Genomic DNA, 17,712 nt, shown 5'->3' with positions numbered 1-17,712 from the left:
GAATCTATCCCTTTATATGGGATAGAAAATATGAACTAAATCTGTAATATGCAATATGCATATGTAATACATAATATAAGATTTATTTGGAGTGGCCATAACTGAAGTTAACTGTCCGTTTTGTGTTGTTTAGTTTATTAAGTGGATGAAAGGTGTGTGTGTCAGAGTGAGTGTGTAGGGGGACAAACTGGGCCGTGTTCTTATTTTAGTTACAGCCTTGGTAACAGTTGCCATAATTGTGGATTGCGTAAACATGAGTTCTCTGTACTGCAATATGAAGGATGTGTTAAATCCTCAGCTACTATAAATAGGCATAACTCAATTTAAATCAATGAAGCTACTTGGATTTGCAACAATTGAGGCTCTGGCCCCACTTTTCTATGGCAGGACAAACCAGTTCTTGTTAAATTGGACCACTATAATCCTCAGCCCTCTTGTTTAACCCAAACCTAATTTCCCCCAGATTTGGATAAGCGACCCTCTACAACAGCCCAGTAAGCAACAGGGGATTTCAAAGGTACAAAGGGCACCCATCTCCCGTTGACTTTTCCACTCATACCTTTGAAAATCGACACCCAGCCCTTTATTTAATTGGACCCTCTGTTCTACCCTTACAACATCTGACAGTTCTATTGATCTTCCAGGCTATGCATCTTATATTTGACAATGACAGACTAATGTTTATTTACCAAGTGCTTTTTCATTTAAAAACTTATTTTTTTCCAGAAAAGCAATTAGCACCTATCCTCAGGTGACAGAGGAGAGGGTAAATCATTTGTATACATACTGAAGGATGTGTGTGGGGTGACAGCTGTTATGTTTTCCACTGTGCTTAGCTTTGCTGTTATTTCAGTGCAAGCACTGGATAATAATACCAGTGGAACTAAATTGGTAAATATTCTTGCCTTTAGGTATTGCGGCATCCACATGCTCTGACTCTCTTTGAAGATTTTGTGTATTGGAGTGACCGATACACTAATCGAGTCATTCGGGCCAACAAGTGGCATGGAGGAAACCAAACAATTATGATTTATAACATTCACCAGCCTTTGGGGATTGTTGCAGTCCATCCTGTTAAACAACCTGGTGGTAAGTCAAACAAAGCAACTTTGACAACATAAAAGCAAAATCTGCAATATGCATATACATAAACACTATTGGAATCATTCATGCCAACAAAGGGCATGGCTTAAAATAAGGTTACATTGTTAACTGTATTCCCTGGCTGTTGGGGGTTGATCCAGTCCATCCCTCCTGGTGGTAAATCAAACAAAGTAATCTTGGCAATACAAACTCAAAACAGGCAAAATGTATAGTAAGGAACTGGTATCTGGAGTTTCTATGTTATTTATTTTTATCTTATTTAGTTAGTTAGTTACTTAGTTTAAGACAACCGACACCTTAGAATGCGTTTTACATTGTAAAACGTCTCTGGCTGGAATAGGTGGGTGAATTGCTTGCACACAATTATGTCACATTTTTAGATGAAATATCTTGCTGGCTTGCTTCTTAAACATTTTTACTTTGATTCATAGTGAAAAGGAAAGGGAAAAGAATGGTGCTATTCCATGGTGTGGCCACACCTTTAATACTATGTGCAGTTCTGGTCATCCCATTTCAAAAAAGATATATTAAAATTGGAAAAAGTACAGCGAAGGGAAGCAGAAACTATTGGAGGTATGGAACAGTTTCCATACAAGGAGAGAGTAAAAAGACTGGAACTGTACATCTTAGAAAAGAGATGACTAAGGGACGATATGGTAGATGTCAATAAAATCATGACTGGTGTAGAGAAAGTGAATAGGGAAGTGTTATTTATTCCTTCATGTAACACAAGAAGCGGGGTCACCAAATGAACTGAATAAGCAGCAGGTTTAGAACAAACATAAGGAAGTACTTCTTAACACAATGCACAGTCAACCTGTGGAACTCATTGCTGGAGGGCTGTTATGAAGGCCAAAATATAACTGCATTCAAAAAATAAGTTAGTTAGTTTGTGGAGATTATGTCCTTCAATGGCTATGTTCCAAGATGGTCAGGGATGCAATCCCATGCTCTGGGTGTCCTTAAGTCTCTGACTGCCAAAAGCTGGGATTGGGTGATAGAGTATGGACCACTTGATAATTTCCCTATTCTGTTCATTCCCCTGAAGCATCTGGCACTGGACACTGTCGGAAAACAGGATACTGAGCTAGATGGACTATTGGTCTGACCCAGGATGGTGGTTCTTATGTTTTTATATTAATCTACTGTATTATTCTTCTCTATCTTGAGTTCTGGTTTTATGCTGCTGCCTTACTGCTGTTTTGTTAATCTCTTTTTTTAATTTTTGGTAGGTTTTAAATTAGAAATGATGACATTTTATCCTTGAGTTTGTAGGCCTCTCAGATTAGCTAGATTAGCCTGCTGCTAATTGTTAGGGGTAGCTTCAAAAAATGATTTCATTATGTGAAGATCACTCTTCCTGAGAACTCCTCTTTAGTGGCAAGCTTGTGGGATTAAACAAAGCGATCTAACTTGGATATGCAATAAGTAGATCAGTGGTGATCAGAGAGACCATGTTCTCTCTGTAATTTTCATTTTAAAAGTTTAGTCTGGGATTTTCAAAGAGATCCATGGAGTTAGGCAATCAACTCCCACTAAAATTGAATGGGATTTGAGCACTTAACTAGCTCTCTTGGGCTACTTTGAAAACCGCAGCCTTGAGAATGAATTTAAATCCTCTAAATTTGCCGTTATGGATAAGGTTAGTATGATCATGGACTGGGAATCCTGCACCCCTCGCCATGCAGGGACATCAGGCATTGCAGATGGACTCCAATGTTCTGCATTATACAAATAAAATGAAATGGCTGGTATGTCAACAGCACTGTTGTTTTAACAAACAACATGGGAAGGTTATTCAGTGTTACAGTGTCTTAGTGCGTTCCTGCTTCTAGAAAACGTAGTTCCTGCATTTAAAGAAATACAAATAAAGTACTGGCGTGGACTCGTCCAACAGTTTTAACTTTTATAGGATTAGGACCTAAATAGACATTGACTTGGAGTATATGCACAGAACTTCATGACCTATTGTACTGTTACTTCTTAGATTTACCAGTGCTTTCTTTTTAATCCTAGGTATCAATTCTTGTGCATCATCTTCCTGTAGCCACCTGTGCTTGCTTTCTTCATCAGGGCCTCGGTTTTATTCTTGTGCCTGCCCTTCAGGATGGACACTTTCTCCTGATAATGTGAACTGCATGAGAGGTAAGACCATAATAGTCAGAGATGCAAAAAAATAAAACAAGCAAAGAAAAAAACCCTGTTGGATCATTGTCCATTCCTTTGCTAGGGCAGGATGGACCACACAAAATGGTGGATTGCTATTTATGGAAAATATATCCTACATCATTTTAGGCAGTTCGCGTGGAATGTACTTTTTCTTGAAGATTTGGGGCTAAATTTTTGCAAGAGCTCTGGGCCAGATTTTCAAATGCTCAGCACTCACAAGCTCTGGGGGCAGATTTTTGAAAGAACTCAGCTCCCATTTAGGCACCTATAAAGGAGCTAGATTTGTTAATAGCATTCAGCACATTGGGTGTTTTTGGCAGAAATACTAGTGAAAAGAGTTAATTTTTAGTAAATATTAGAGAATATTAACAGAATGTTGAACTTTTTTTTAACGATTCAGACTAGACACCTCATTCTAAGACTTGTAGTAATCCAAGCAGAGAACCAAAGGAATATCATGTTGCAGTGTATGTAACTAATAATGCCTAATTGCCAAGGCTGGCAAAGAGTTGAATTATGGAGAACAATAGGAACTGTTGCAACATGCATCTGCTGTTCCTTGGGTAAAAATTCTGAGTATGAAGTTCAGGACCTCTAGAGGCACAAACTAGTATTATAAATACATGTGACTTGGGACTGATCAAAACTAGGGTGACCAGACGTCCCGATAAAATCGGGACCGTCCCGATATTTAGGTATTTGTCCCGCGTCCCGATTGATCTTCGGTCGGGACGCTGCACTCCGCTTTTTTTTTTTTTTTTCTCTGCCGGCAGCACTCAGCTGTTCTCGGCTTTTTTTTTTCTTCTCCTCTGAGTGCCGGCAGCACTCAGCTGTTCTCTGTTGGTTCCCCCCCCCCCCCCTCCTAAAAACCAGAGGCTGAAGGTATGCATACCTAAGGAAGGGTAAGCATAATCTCCTGACTGCCCGCAGCCCTGGGCTGTTCTCAGCTCCCGCCCCCGACTGCCGGCAGCACTGGGTCACAGAAGGGAATTGGGAGAGGGAGCTGATTGTGTCCTTACACTGGCAGCACTCGGTTTTTTGGTTTTTTTTGCTCCACCAGTGACCCCCCCCTTCCCCCCCCCCCTTGTGTCCCGATATTTTCTTCCTGTCATCTGGTCACCCTAGATCAAAACTAACCTACCCAATTTGAATTTCAGATATCAGATAATTACACTGATTTGCCCTTGACCAATCTGCAGACCAAGGGTTGTTTGCAGAAGTCATTCAGCAAATTAATTTTCAAAAAATTCAAGAAAATCATACATTGCTTGGAGGGAATTCATGACCAGAAAAAGAGACTAAATGAGTCAAAGAAAGCATTTGCTGCGAATTGTTCACTTAGCTCTGGAGATGTGCAAAGTGCTTTGGTGTGTTTCTCAAGGGGAAGCTCCAGAGCACATGAAATTTAGGGTAGAAATGCGTCTGGGTTAAGTAAAGAGTGGGGTTCTGTGACTAATTCAGCGGACACCTTCTAACTCTCTGAGTTTTCAAGGGAAAATCGGTGGTGTTTTTTTTTTTTTTTTTGCTGAATAGATCCTTAAGCAGTGTATTCTTCAAAAAGCCATATCCATTTCCCCTTACTATAAGAATGATAAACTAAATAAAGTGTTTTAAGTGTATATGCACCACACATTTGTTTTTCAATCTGGAGAGAAGGGGGCTACTCATGGAAGTATGCACTATACTCTAGAGTAAGAAGGTGTAGGGCTGGGGTTAGAGAGAGTATCATGAAAGAAATAGATTACACCTGTGATCAAGCAAACATGCACATGAGAAATGTTATGCATGTTTGCAAGAGTTTGCAGGATCTTTTATGCCACTAGCCAATGGGTCAAAATATTTGGAAAGTCTTGTCCTTTCTTCCTAGACCATAAACCAAGGGCGTACTGTGAAACTTCCTAAATCCATTTATGTACCATTGTGACCTTTTTCTAAATTCCATAGCTGTGCAATACATAGAATTGTGCAAGAAAAAGGGATCTGTAGAAATTTCTGTTTGAGTGAAGAAACTGAATACAACTTCAGGTGATTTTAATCTGTGTAGGCTTCTTTATTCTGTTTAGTTAAAACTTCTATTATACATTGAAAAAACAGCATATAGAAAACAGCAGATTTTATGTATGCATTAGATTTACTACAGGTCAGATCTTATCAGCAAAGGGTATTACACAGCACTGCTAATTCTTTTCATGGTGAAAGATTTTAATTATCGCTAATGATTACAAAAGAATAGGCATTTGCCATTCTTCTTCAGAGATTTATTATGATTGTAATCCTTGCTGACATTGTTTAGTTTAGCTTGCCAGCACAAACTTTCAGCAGAAAGATTAAACTGACTTACACACATTTTGGCTGTATAGTGGTCTTTTCAACAGAGTGATATTGGGGAACTCTGCATAGGTAATTGGCATATCTAACCTTATGTTGATGGAAAAGTGTTAATTCCCAGATTGCACATTTTCTTGTTTTACAAAATGGCTTTGGTAATTTTGATCTCAAGGTTAGGTTTTATAGTAATTCTATTTTTAAAATTTTTTGTGACATGAGTGTTAGAGATGTTACCATTTTGCTTGGTGAGTCTAAAAAAAAATGTAGACGTAACACTGAAATGTAAAATATTATGCTAACAAAGTAAATTTAGTGTCTCAAACATTTAATTGAAATGGAATAAGACATTAATTTTATATAAAATAAAACGTAATCATGTAAATGTATATTGAAAGTAATAGCTATATGAAGGATATATTTTATGGACCTAATTCAGCTTCACTGATTTTAGATTCATGTAACTCCATGAGCTTCAGTGAAGTTACTCCAGAGCACAGAATCAGGCTCTACATATTCATAGTTGTGAAATAAAAAAACAACCCTACCAAACTCCTTGCTTTTAATATTCCATGGGTATGTAATGAACTTATAACTAGGTTATTAGGTATAATATTAATGTGCATCTCAGGCACTTCCCATTTGACCTCCTTTCAGGCTAGGTTGACACTTAACATCCGTGTAAGGGGCAGCATGTAGCTGTGCTTAATGAGGAGCCTCCGTGGCAGAGAATTGTGACTCTGAGGCCTTGTCTGCCCTGGGGTATTTTTGTAGAGTATAGCTGCACTGATGCAAAACCCTGATGTAAATGCACAGCACCTCTAAACCAATGCAACCCCCCCCCCCCAAGGTAAACAACCCCTTAGATCAGGGGTTCTCAAATTTCATTGCACCGCGACCTCCTTCTGACAACAAAAATTACTACAGCACCTCAGGAGGGGGGACCAAAGCCTGAGCCTGCCCGAGCCCTGCCACCCGAGGAGGGGGGTGCAAACTCGAAGTCCAAGGGCTTCAGCCCCAGGTAGGGGGCCTGTAACCTGAGCCCCACCGCCCAGGGCTGAACCCCTTAGACTTCGGCACTGGCCCCAGGCAGTGGGACTTGGGCTTCAGGCCTGGGCCCCAGCAAGTCTAAGCCAGCCCTGGCGACTCCATTAAAATGAGGACACAACCCACCTGGGGGTCCCGACCCGCAGTTTGAGAACCGCTGCCTTAGAGTGTCACAATTCTTCCCTGGTTCCACTGCGCTCCCGGAGGTGATGTAAGTTACTGCTGCCCTTTACATGGTGCAGTTTACTTTTCCACTAGTACTGGCTCAGCTGTTCGAGCTGATGCATTGCTCTCACTCCTCACCACTCTCTACTCATTCCCTGCTCATTTGTTCATGGCGATGGGCGAGGGCCTCGAGCTGCAGTCCCGCTGAACCTGCTCTCTCCCATGTTCCCAAAGGCTGATCCTGGCAGAGATTAGGTGTTGGCTCATGCCCTTTTACTCCTCTCTGCACCTGCATTAGGGCAAGTGACAATCTTATCCTTTATTATTAGTTCAATTAATAGAACTGAATGATTAATGACTAAAACTGGCTTTGTTTATTAGAGCAGTATTTTTTCAAGTGTTCTTTGTTATGGTCTTATATTAATTCAGCAAAGCACTTTGACTTATCTTTAAACTACTGATCTAATTACTTCAATGAAACTTAAGCACATGCTTAAAATCAAGCATATGCTTAACGGTCTTTCAATAGTGCCTAGATGACTTAGGAGCACATGTTTTATTGAAGTTCAATGGGGCCTGTGCTCCTAAATCACTTAGGCAGATTGCAAATCCCATATAAGTATTTTTCTGAATTAGGCCTATATTATAATATTCTGCAAACACTTACACTTGAGTAACTTTACTCATATGACTAGTTTCACTGACTTCAATGGTAGCTGCTAAGTTCTCAGTGCTTTTGAAAACCAGGTCACTGATTTCAGGGCTTAAATGTCATTTTAGGGTTATAACTAATACTCATTTTTGAAAAGCTTACTGTGTGTGCTCACAAATTCTGGCACAGTTAGCAAACACCATCCCATAGCATCCCATTTCCTTTACTGACTGAAATATATAGGAATATAATTCTGATTTCTATTATGTTGTTTTCGCAGTTGAACATCCCTTCCTTATTGCTGTAAGAGATAATATCATTTATGGGATTTCTCTTAACCCTGCGGAGAAGAGCAATGATGCCATGGTTCCAATAGCAGGAGTCCAGAATGGTGTTGATGTTGACTTTGACGACTCGGAACAGATGATCTATTGGGTTGAAAATCCAGTAAGTTAATACTTGTGTTTGAAATGTGCACTAAAGGGACAACACCCACTTAAAAATGATACTTCTGTCTAATTTTTTAACATACTAATGTTATAGATAATACTTACGTTACAATAACTCAAAGAAATGAAAGAAAATATTTCTTTATAGTTTTTCCATTTTGTTTTAGTCAGTGTCATGGTTTCTTCTGTATATTCAGTTAGGGCTCAATCCTGCAAACACAGGAGTAACTTTACCCATGGGACTACTCATTAGAGTAAAGTAATTCATATGTGTGAATGTTTCAAGGGTTGGGCCCATAGCTTGTCAGTACAGAAAAATATGTTAAAAAAAAAAGGTGGGGGGGGAGGATGTGATTTCAAAAAAACAACAATTTCCAGGGGGCTCTGGGGAGGTATAATGCTCTGAAACTAGTTTTACCTGATTTTAAAAAACTGACTACATTTGAAGTTGATGGTGCCCCTTTAATGTCTGCTCCTGCTGAGCTAATAAAATGACTTGTTCTCTAAGGTCAACACAAAATATTTCCCAGCATTTGCAGTGTGGAAGCTTATTTAAAAGTCTGCGGAAGCCACTGAAATGGACTGCTGATTCAGCAACAAGCAAGTTAGGCCGTGAAAACTCCCTTTTTAATTTTTTGCTGTTCTAAGTCCAGGAGAAGTGTGGTGTCAACCAAGGCATTCTCATGGGCTGTGCAGTACAGCAAGTTATTCATGTTAGCTTCTTACCTTGTAGGGATCCATGTAGGGATTTGCTTAATCTTCCCCCCACAGGTGAAAGTGGTGAAAATTTTTTGCCTTGTTTTTTTTTTTTTGCAGGTTTCTTCAAAAATAAAAAAGATGTTCTGGAGGAAAGAAACTAAAAATAGGGCTAGTAATGCAAGTTTTCCCTGTAAATATGTATTTAATTTTGTAATTAATTTGATTCAGCTATGTTTTATGTCCCCATTTTTTTAAGGACCTTTCAAGCAATCAGATTTTACTGGAAAAAATAGTAGCAAAAGGTGATTTTCAAAGTTTCATGAGCAAGTATTCATGAAAACCAAAGCTCTGATTCTGCAAAGATTATTTTGCTTGTTTAAACACATACACCAGTGTTTGCAGGATCAGAACCTCATTTTAAATTCACATGCTCATGCTTTTGTGGCAGAAGTGCTTATACTCTAATTTGGTCACACGTAAGCAACACAGCTTGAATTTCTAATGTTCATGATGAAGGCATTAAATAAAATAAAAATCAAATAGATGTTAATCAAATTCCGATAGGACTTGATCCTGCAAGGTGCTGCACACCCTGGTTCCAATGCAGCAAAGCCCTTAAGCATGTACTTAACTTTAAGCACGAGTAGTCTCTTTGACGTTAATGGAACTACTCATGTGCTTACATTTATGCATATGCAGAATCTTTCGGCACCTTGCAGAATCAAGCCCATAATAAATGTGAGAAGGTAGTTATCGCCTCACAGATATTCTGGGAGGAAAAAAGTGGCTACCTTAGTTAAATAAATAATTCATTTTAAATAATTTATTCAGCACTAAAAAAAATAGCAGCTATTTCATAGATCCATAGATTCAAAGGCCAGAAGGGACCATTGTGATCATCTAGTCTGACCTCCTGTGTAACCCAGGCCATAGAACTTCCCTTAAATAAGTCCTAGAGCAGATCTTTTAGAAAAATATTTAAATTTTGATTTAAAAATTGTCAGTGATGGAGAATCACCATAACCCTTGGTAAATTGTTTCCATGTTTAATTACTCTCATCATTATGAATTTGCACCTTATTTCTACTCTGAATTTATCTAGCTTCCACTTCCACCCATTGGCTTGTGTTATACTTTTCTCTGCTAGATTGAAGAGCCCATTATTAGGTGCTTGTTCTCCATTTAGACACTGTAATCAAGTCACCCTTTAACCTTCTATTTGTTAAGCTAAATAGACTGAAAGAGCTCAATCACTACAAAGCCAGTTTTCTAATACTTTAATTCTTTACGGTGAAAAATATTGTTTTGCTGATGAATTGACAAAATATTGTTTGGTACATGTTCAGTAAACTTTGTTTGTCGCCCGTCCTTTTACAAAAGTTCATTATGCATCGAAGTTTCAAATTCTCTGTTGTTCACAAAGATCTCAGGTTTCAAACATAATGTTGGTAGTTTCACAGAGCAATATGACCAGACCCTCTGATCTGAATTTTTCAAGCTAGGGAGTTGCCTGGGAGCATGGGGAACTAAGGGCCTCATTCTGCAATGACTTACGCATGTACTTAACTTTACACATTGTGAACCGGATCCGCAACCTGTATAGATTGTCGTAGCTGAAATGAAGTAAATGGCGCTATGGCAGCTGGGCCCAGGGAAGAATCTGGCCCACACCATGTATAGTTAAACATGTATATACATTCTTGCTGGTTTTGGGCCCAAGTTTGGCAGTTTGGGTCAAAAGGAAAAATATATATTTTATCACACGCAGCAATGAATGGCAAGGGGTGTGTGTGTGTGTGTTAGTGTTATCCTGGGTGTCTGTATGTGTTAGATACCTGTGAGTGCTCATGCGTCCACAACTATTTGAGAAATGTGTGTATCCAGCACTGCTCTTCTGGAAGTGTATTATTGCTCCATGTCTTCAAATGTCAGAAAAATTTAGTTATCAATTTTTAAGTCAAAAAAGACTTAAAATAATTCCTTTTGAAACATTCTCAGAGTCATCGAACAATGGATTTGTGTTTTCCCATCATCATAGTTCCTAACTGCCAGGAATTGTTAAATAAATGTATTTATTTAGACTGTTTTTTCAGTAGAGAAACCATACTTAGTTCAATAGTCTAATTTGATCCTAGCTGCTGTTTGAAAAAGCTCATTGCCAGCTCTCAGCTGGCAGCTACAGCTGAAATTTACCAAAAGTCTAACAATTCACCTGAAGGCTGTAGGCTGATGTATCAGTTCACATAAGTGGCAGCTGAAATTCCAGGTGCAGCTGCAGGCTGAGTTCTGCTAATACTATATTTAATTTGGAGTCTGCAGCCCCAGCTGGGCAAAGGGACTCAGGGTGATTATGATATGCCCCCAATCCAGATCCCTGACCTCCAAGTGGGCCTCCTGGGCAGTCCCCATTGCCATTGGTTGTTGCCATTGTCAGTCCTGACAGGACTGAGACACCCATGGTGCACATACAGAGTCTTTTCATCATGGACTCTTCTCTATAATATGCATTTCTCTCAGATCTAAGTGTGTCAGCAAATTGCCTACACTTCCCTTATGTTCCTTTTTTACACCACCATTCTTTCTTATCACCCCATTTTGGTTCTGTCCCTTGGGCTTTGCCTACCTTAGCATACTTTGTAGCTATAATTCTCCCTCCATGGTGGCAACAGTTGAGGCTGTAGTATAGACAGAGTTTAGGTAATTCCCACTTTGTTGTCCAACTCTGCTTGTAGAAAGCTTAGATGACATGGTGGAAAAATACCTGAGCCCTGTCTTCACTACAGTCTTTGCTGGGGGACCTACATGGATGGAGAACTACCCGGGTCCTAATTTACTCAGGATTGGAAGACATAATGGTAAAAATGTTTGAGCCTCATCTACACTAGTACATAAAATGCTGGTAGCAATGGTGCAAAAACACATGCACTAATTTTCCTAGTGAAGGCAAAGCTTGCAGTCTGCCGTCACCTGGTTCTGTTCCTTTTCCATTTTCTTCCTGACCCTTCTTGTCCTCATTTTGTGCCCCAGGTTCTGCTTTTTCATCTACAGACAACCCATTCCCCTTAATTACAATTTTTGAATAAAATAATTAAAAGTAACCAAAACAAACAAAGAACCCCCCTCCTCTCCACACCCACTCAACACACCACCACGATAGGTGCAGCACTATCACAGAATTCTCATTATCCTCTGCTTATAACCATGGACTCCCATTCACACTACTTATTCCCTGTGTGTCTACCTTCCATTCCTTAGACTGTAAACACTTCATAACAGATACCTCTCTTATTATATGTCTGTGAGGTGCTTAGGTAACTTTAGGTGGATAAATGAATAAATATATAATAAGCATCTACCAGGCTCTTGAAGACTAGTGTTTTGTTTTTTAAGCTTTTTATTAAGGTGAAGTTACAATAAAATGTTAACATATGACATTGTACGTTACTTTTTACTTATTCAGCATCAGGTTAATAGTCAAAGAACCTGGCTAAAGATTATGACTTCCTGGCTTGTGAGCCTTCCTTCTCTGAGTGTGCTAAAAAGGGTGATAGAATTTCTAAATACCTGTCCTCTTTTTGGCTCTTCTCTTGTACTTGGTGTGAAAGCTTTTCCATTGAAGGACAGTCCATAGTTCACTATATCCCAATTCCACAGAAGAAGGCCCCTTTTCCCCAAGAATGTGCAATACAAAGTCTTGCTGCGAACAATAAAAAAGAAATTAATTTATTGTTCTGTTTAAAATGTAGATCCTTTACTGGAGCATTAAGTAAGCAAACGAGGGAATCTGTAGGAAGCCAGCATTTTGTCATAGAAGACTAGTGTTTTCACTGTGAAAAATATATTAAAGTAGGAAAAACGAGACTAGAAAACAGTACGAAAAATAATATTATTTCTTGCTTTTCCCTTTGCCATAGACATAGTGACTTGAGGGAGGATTAATTGTCTAGCAGTACTGTGGAGATATGCCACTTGGCTTAAGCAGGTACCAGTCTGTTGAAGGCAGAGAAGTTATGCCTGCTTATGACAATTTGACCCAGTATCCACACAGCGGTAGCCTTTGCAGCTGATAAGATACTTGCTGTCAGAATGCCTGCGTTAATGATGAGATTTTAAACAAGCAATTTAATACTACGCTGGGGGGAGTAGTGTGCACGTGCTGTGTGTTTACAAACATACTGTACATACAGTACAGTACTATAGTTGGGAGGTGCCCCTGCTTTACCCCACACAGGCCCAGCCCACTGGTACTGGAGATGAGGCAGGCAAGGAAGCTGAAGGTGCTATAGGCTAGGAGAAACACATTGCGCAGCAGTGGCAGCTTCCTCTACTTTGCAAGCACCAGGGGTGGGTGGGCTCAACCCTCAGCCTGCCCATTTCCCCCAAGCCCCCATCCTTGACCTGCCTCTTCTCCCCCCCCAGCTCCTCCCCCTTTACTTCCCGTGCTGCATCCTCGCTCCTCCCTCCCCTTCCTTCTAAACGCCGCAAGCCAGCTGATTGCTGCTGGCAGGAGGCAGGGGAGGGGGGGAAGGCACTCTGAGTCCTTGCTCCTCCCCCCTCCCTCCTGCCTGGGGCAATCAGCTGACTTGTAGTGTTTAGGGGGCAGGAGGGAGGGGGGAGTAGCAAGGACTTGGCATGCAGGCTCCCCCTCCCTCCCCCCCGCCTCCTGCCCAGAGCAATCAGCTGGCTTGCGGCGTTGGGGAGGCAGGGGAGGGAGGGGGAGCCTGTGCGCCCAGTCCTCGCTCCTTCCCCCTCCCTCCTGCCCCCAAAACGCCGCAAGCCCAGCTGATTGCCAGGGGGAGGAGGGGGAAGGCGCTGATCTGTGGGGTCTGGCTGTGGGGAGGAGGGGGCGTAGGGAGATAGCAGGCAGCCAAACAATGTAAGAGTGGAGCATTGCACAACTTTAAATGAGTATGTTCCCTAATTGATCAGCAACGAAACAACATAACCGGGACGACTTGAAGTGAGGAGTTACTGTATCCCTGAACAAGTTCTGTAAAGTTGAAGTAAACTCAGAAAATCAACCAGAGCAGTTATAGTAGTCAGCTCTGCAGATCCCTGTCTGGTCAGCAGACTTCCGGATGTGTCTCTGAAGGCATTCCTAAGGGCCGGTTTACCTTACCGCTTAAGTAACTTATGTCACTCAGGAGTGTGAAAAAGCACCCCCCCCCGAGTGGCGTAAGTTAGATTGACTTAAGTGCTGTTCACACTGGTGCTATGATGGCGGGAGATGGTCTCCCGCTGACATAGCTTCCGCCTCTCACGGAGATGGAGTAATGATGCTGATGGGAGAGCGCTCTCCTGTTGGCATAGAGCTCCTTCAGCAGACGTGCTACACTGGCACATCTGCATCAGTGCACCTGCGCCAATGTAGCGCTGTAGTATAGACTTGCCCTAAGTGTCATCCACAGAAAGATAGCAACTAGTGTTGGAGATTCCATAGGGTTTACACTCCAGGAGCAAGAGTGGGTAGGATCACTGGGATAAACTTAGTCAAGTTTCCTGACATTATAACTGTTTTCAAAGTACAAATCTTAAAAAGTTATACTGGGGAAAAGACCACATAATTTTCTTTTATTGTGTTTAAACTGTATCAGAGATGTTTATCACAGACCTTTCTTGAGTTTTTCCTAATAAACTGTTCATACCATAGTATGATTATATATAACTGTGAAAGATATAAACTCCAACCTTCTATTCTAAGCATAACAATTTTACATCCTCCAGTCAGGATAGAGAGTAGTAATGTTTCTTTATATAATGTAGCTTTTAAGATTTAAAATAATATTTTTGAAGCTCTTTTGTACAGTGCATATACATATAAATTCTACTAGCTGTGTTGGATTTGCTTTTTCCTAAGCAAATTAGTATCACGTGAGGGAAGTTCTTGTGAAGAGGAAGAAATATGTTATTTTCTTTGTGACATTGCCCTCGACATTTTCTCACTTTTCTTATCTTTTTTCCCCAAGGGTGAAATTCACAGGGCGAAGTCAGATGGAACTAACAGGACAGTATTTGCTCCAGCAGCTGTTATTGGTGCTCCTATTGGTTTGGCTTTAGACTGGATATCTGCAAACCTGTATTATAGTAACCCTGGCACACAGTCAGTTGAGGTACTTATTTGATAAATACAATTTAAAGGTGAAAGCCTGAATTTTTCTTTCAGAGGCCATACATACAGCTTCAAAGCAGCAAGGCATTCTGCGGAAATAAAGCAGCTTTATTTTAAAACTGAGTATTAAGGACAAAAAACAGAAAAAAATACAAAATTTAGTTGCCTAAAGTATCAAACTAAATAAATCAAACTCGAATCTGGACATATGTATATAGCCAATGTGATTTTAAAAGCAATACTTCATAGAAGCATCCATTTACCTGTGCACAGATCTATTTTTTCTTCAAATCAGTAAGCTCTCTGATGTTGTTTGATGCTGATAAATCCTCAAGACACTAGAGTGGAATGATGTATTACAGTTCTGCATTAAAGTCTAAGCTCCACATCCTATGCCTACTGAAATTAGTGGGAGTTTTACCATTGGCTGCAATGAAAGAAAGTTCAGGTCCTAAATGCTGTGGTGTGGTTTGGTGTGTTGTGGCTCACAAGAGACTAGCCGCTTGAAAGTAGGTAGAGGATAAAAAGACCAGGGTTATTTAGAGTGGAAAGGAGAGGAGTAATGGATGATCAGGGATTTCTCTGTCCCAGAATAATAAAAGGGGGGCATGTGATTAAATTAAAAGGAAACTAATTTTAAACAGGTTAAAAAGAAATATTTTGTAAAGCAGCATAAAATCAACCTGAACCTCACTTAACACCTCTAGTGTTATACTGAAGAATGGAAGCAGTTTAGTAAGGATTTTAGTGACTTTTATGAACAGGAATCATTTGCAGTTATGCTAGCTAAATTAAGTATCACAGGGAGTTCGTTGGAGAAGTACTTGTCAGAGGAGAGAACCTATTGGAGAAGTACAGAACCCAGTGCTTTTTCTTCATTGTGCTTGTGTTAACCTTTTCTTCAGCTTGGACCTATGTGGGTTCAGGCTGTCCAGGTTTTAGTTTGAAATTATACTGTCAATTCCACATTGCAGACCCTAATTGTGCTAAACATTTATGTAGGTACTGAAGCTACATGGTGAAGTAAAGTACAGAAAAACTCTGATTACCAATGATGGTACCCCTACTGGAGCTGGAGTGCCAATTGGTTTGGCTGTTGATCCAGCACGAGGGTAAGTTTCCAAAATAGTTTTTTCTTTACTTATGCTTTATTTTCTAAGTTATATCAGCTTGGTATAGTAAATACTTTTTCAATTATTTTATTTCTCTCCTAATTTTTAGGGTTTGTATGATGGGTGGCGATGAAAATTTGTTGCAGGCATAAAATTGGCATACACAGAGTTTGTTTTTTAAAATTATATTTGGGTTGAATCTGTTAATCTTTTAAAACTATAGTTAGAGCCTAATATGCAATGCGATCAATTACATGAATGCATAAATTGCTGCATAGTTGCAGATTATTTTTTAATTGTCACATAACTTGAATTTTGGAGCACAGCTTTCATTTAAAGAAATTTAATCTCAAGCCATTTTGACTGCAAAGAAAACCTTCAAAATATCAACCCAGTGCAAAGTGATATAAGGATGACTGTCTGGGGCCTTGTCTACAATGGGAAAAGGCACCATGTTAGAAAACATGTTAACTCACACATTTTAACTACCATGATGTTAACATGATTTTACCTCCCCCATCCAAAATGGCAACTCTTCATTTTAGTCCTTATTATAAATATTAAGATAATGTCTCTGGGTAAAAGTTTATTCTTTTTTTTTTTTTTTTGCTGATCAAGCCTAGCAAAATACAAAAAAAACCCTCATAAACATTGAAAAGTAAATTAGATCCCGGAGCTGGCTGTGTCTCTACAGCCGTGTCGCTAAAAGTCATGCAGTGTAGTCACTGTTTGTCGGCTCTCCTGGCGACAAAAATCTTCTACCCCTAATGAGCGGCATTTGTGTCGTTGGCAGGAGAGCACTCCTGTTGACAACGTGCTGTTCACACTGGCACTTTGTCTTTTTTGGGGGGGGGGGGTGGAGGGGGAGAGACAGTGTTTAATACCGCTGAAAGACAAAAGCTTTGTCATTCAATTGCCAGTGTGGACATAGCCTTAGACATTTTTGGTTTTAGTTTAGTTCATTCCAAACCCAATTTTGAAATCTCAGAATCCTCTGCAAAATGGAAATTATCTCTGTTAGATTCTAAACATTTGCTGAGTTTTAGTAATTTAAGATGTTGTGAGTGGTTCAGGAAAGGAAATATTTTTTCTTAAAGTATCTTTAACATGACAATGTTCCGATAAAGTGAAACATGTTGTTGGATCTGATTGAGCAGTCCATCCCTACTCAGAACATATTGAAGTATTTTGCTGAGTAGCACAGTAGACTTAAGCATATTCTTAAATGCTTTGATGAACCGGGGCCGTAGATTCTTACCTGCTTCTGTAATTGCTGCGATAACATATGTTTCAGGAAACTGTATTGGACAGACCAAGGAACTGACAGCGGGGTCCCAGCAAAGATTGCCAGTGCAAACATGGATGGCTCAGATATAAAAACCCTCTTCACTGGTAACCTTGACCATGTAGAGTTTATTACCATTGACATTAAGGAACAGAAGTTGTACTGGGCTGTCACAAGCACGGGAGTGGTATGAATTTTTATATATTGTTGCTGTAGTATCTGCGTGCCCATTTCTGCAGCCCTAACTCGCATGAGTAGTTCACTTATTTAACTGAGAATAATCATGTGACTAAAAGTTGCAGGCCAAATATGACTGATTTGTACACTATACAGTAGCTGCTGGACTGGAATGAAACTTGCTTTTTAGAATTTCAATGAGAGTTCAATGCCTAACTGCCTTTTGTGCCTCTCCTTCCATGGGTACTGAAACAGCATTTGGGTATAGGGAAGATACAGTACTCTTGTTTACCAAATAAAGTGTTTATCCAGTGTCCCCATGGAAGAGTGTGCACTCACATGTTCCATAACATTAAAAAAGCCATTGTGTTTCCTCCAGTGATTTTTAACTACTGGACAATTGAACCCTCAAGGGCTCC

General features: G+C 40.0%; 1 protein-coding gene across 4 annotated transcripts in view; it reads left to right on the top strand.

The window, feature by feature from the left end:
• LRP2 (LDL receptor related protein 2) overlaps nt 1-17,712 on the top strand; it is a 176,802-nt gene that overhangs the window by 80,194 nt on the left and 78,896 nt on the right. For all 4 annotated transcript variants that reach the window (XM_065561806.1, XM_024114865.3, XM_065561805.1 and 1 more), the window contains exons 30-35: nt 912-1,089; nt 3,121-3,249; nt 7,743-7,909; nt 14,577-14,720; nt 15,722-15,831; nt 17,126-17,303. In XM_065561806.1, the coding sequence (XP_065417878.1) occupies nt 912-1,089; nt 3,121-3,249; nt 7,743-7,909; nt 14,577-14,720; nt 15,722-15,831; nt 17,126-17,303 (906 nt within the window). The remainder of the gene's footprint in view (nt 1-911; nt 1,090-3,120; nt 3,250-7,742; nt 7,910-14,576; nt 14,721-15,721; nt 15,832-17,125; nt 17,304-17,712) is intronic.

Source organism: Chrysemys picta, chromosome 11 (genome assembly GCF_011386835.1).
Source record: "Chrysemys picta bellii isolate R12L10 chromosome 11, ASM1138683v2, whole genome shotgun sequence".
Lineage (NCBI taxonomy): Eukaryota > Metazoa > Chordata > Testudines > Emydidae > Chrysemys > Chrysemys picta.
The sequence above is the reverse complement of the archived record's forward strand: the minus strand, read 5'-3'. Positions and strand labels throughout refer to the sequence as shown.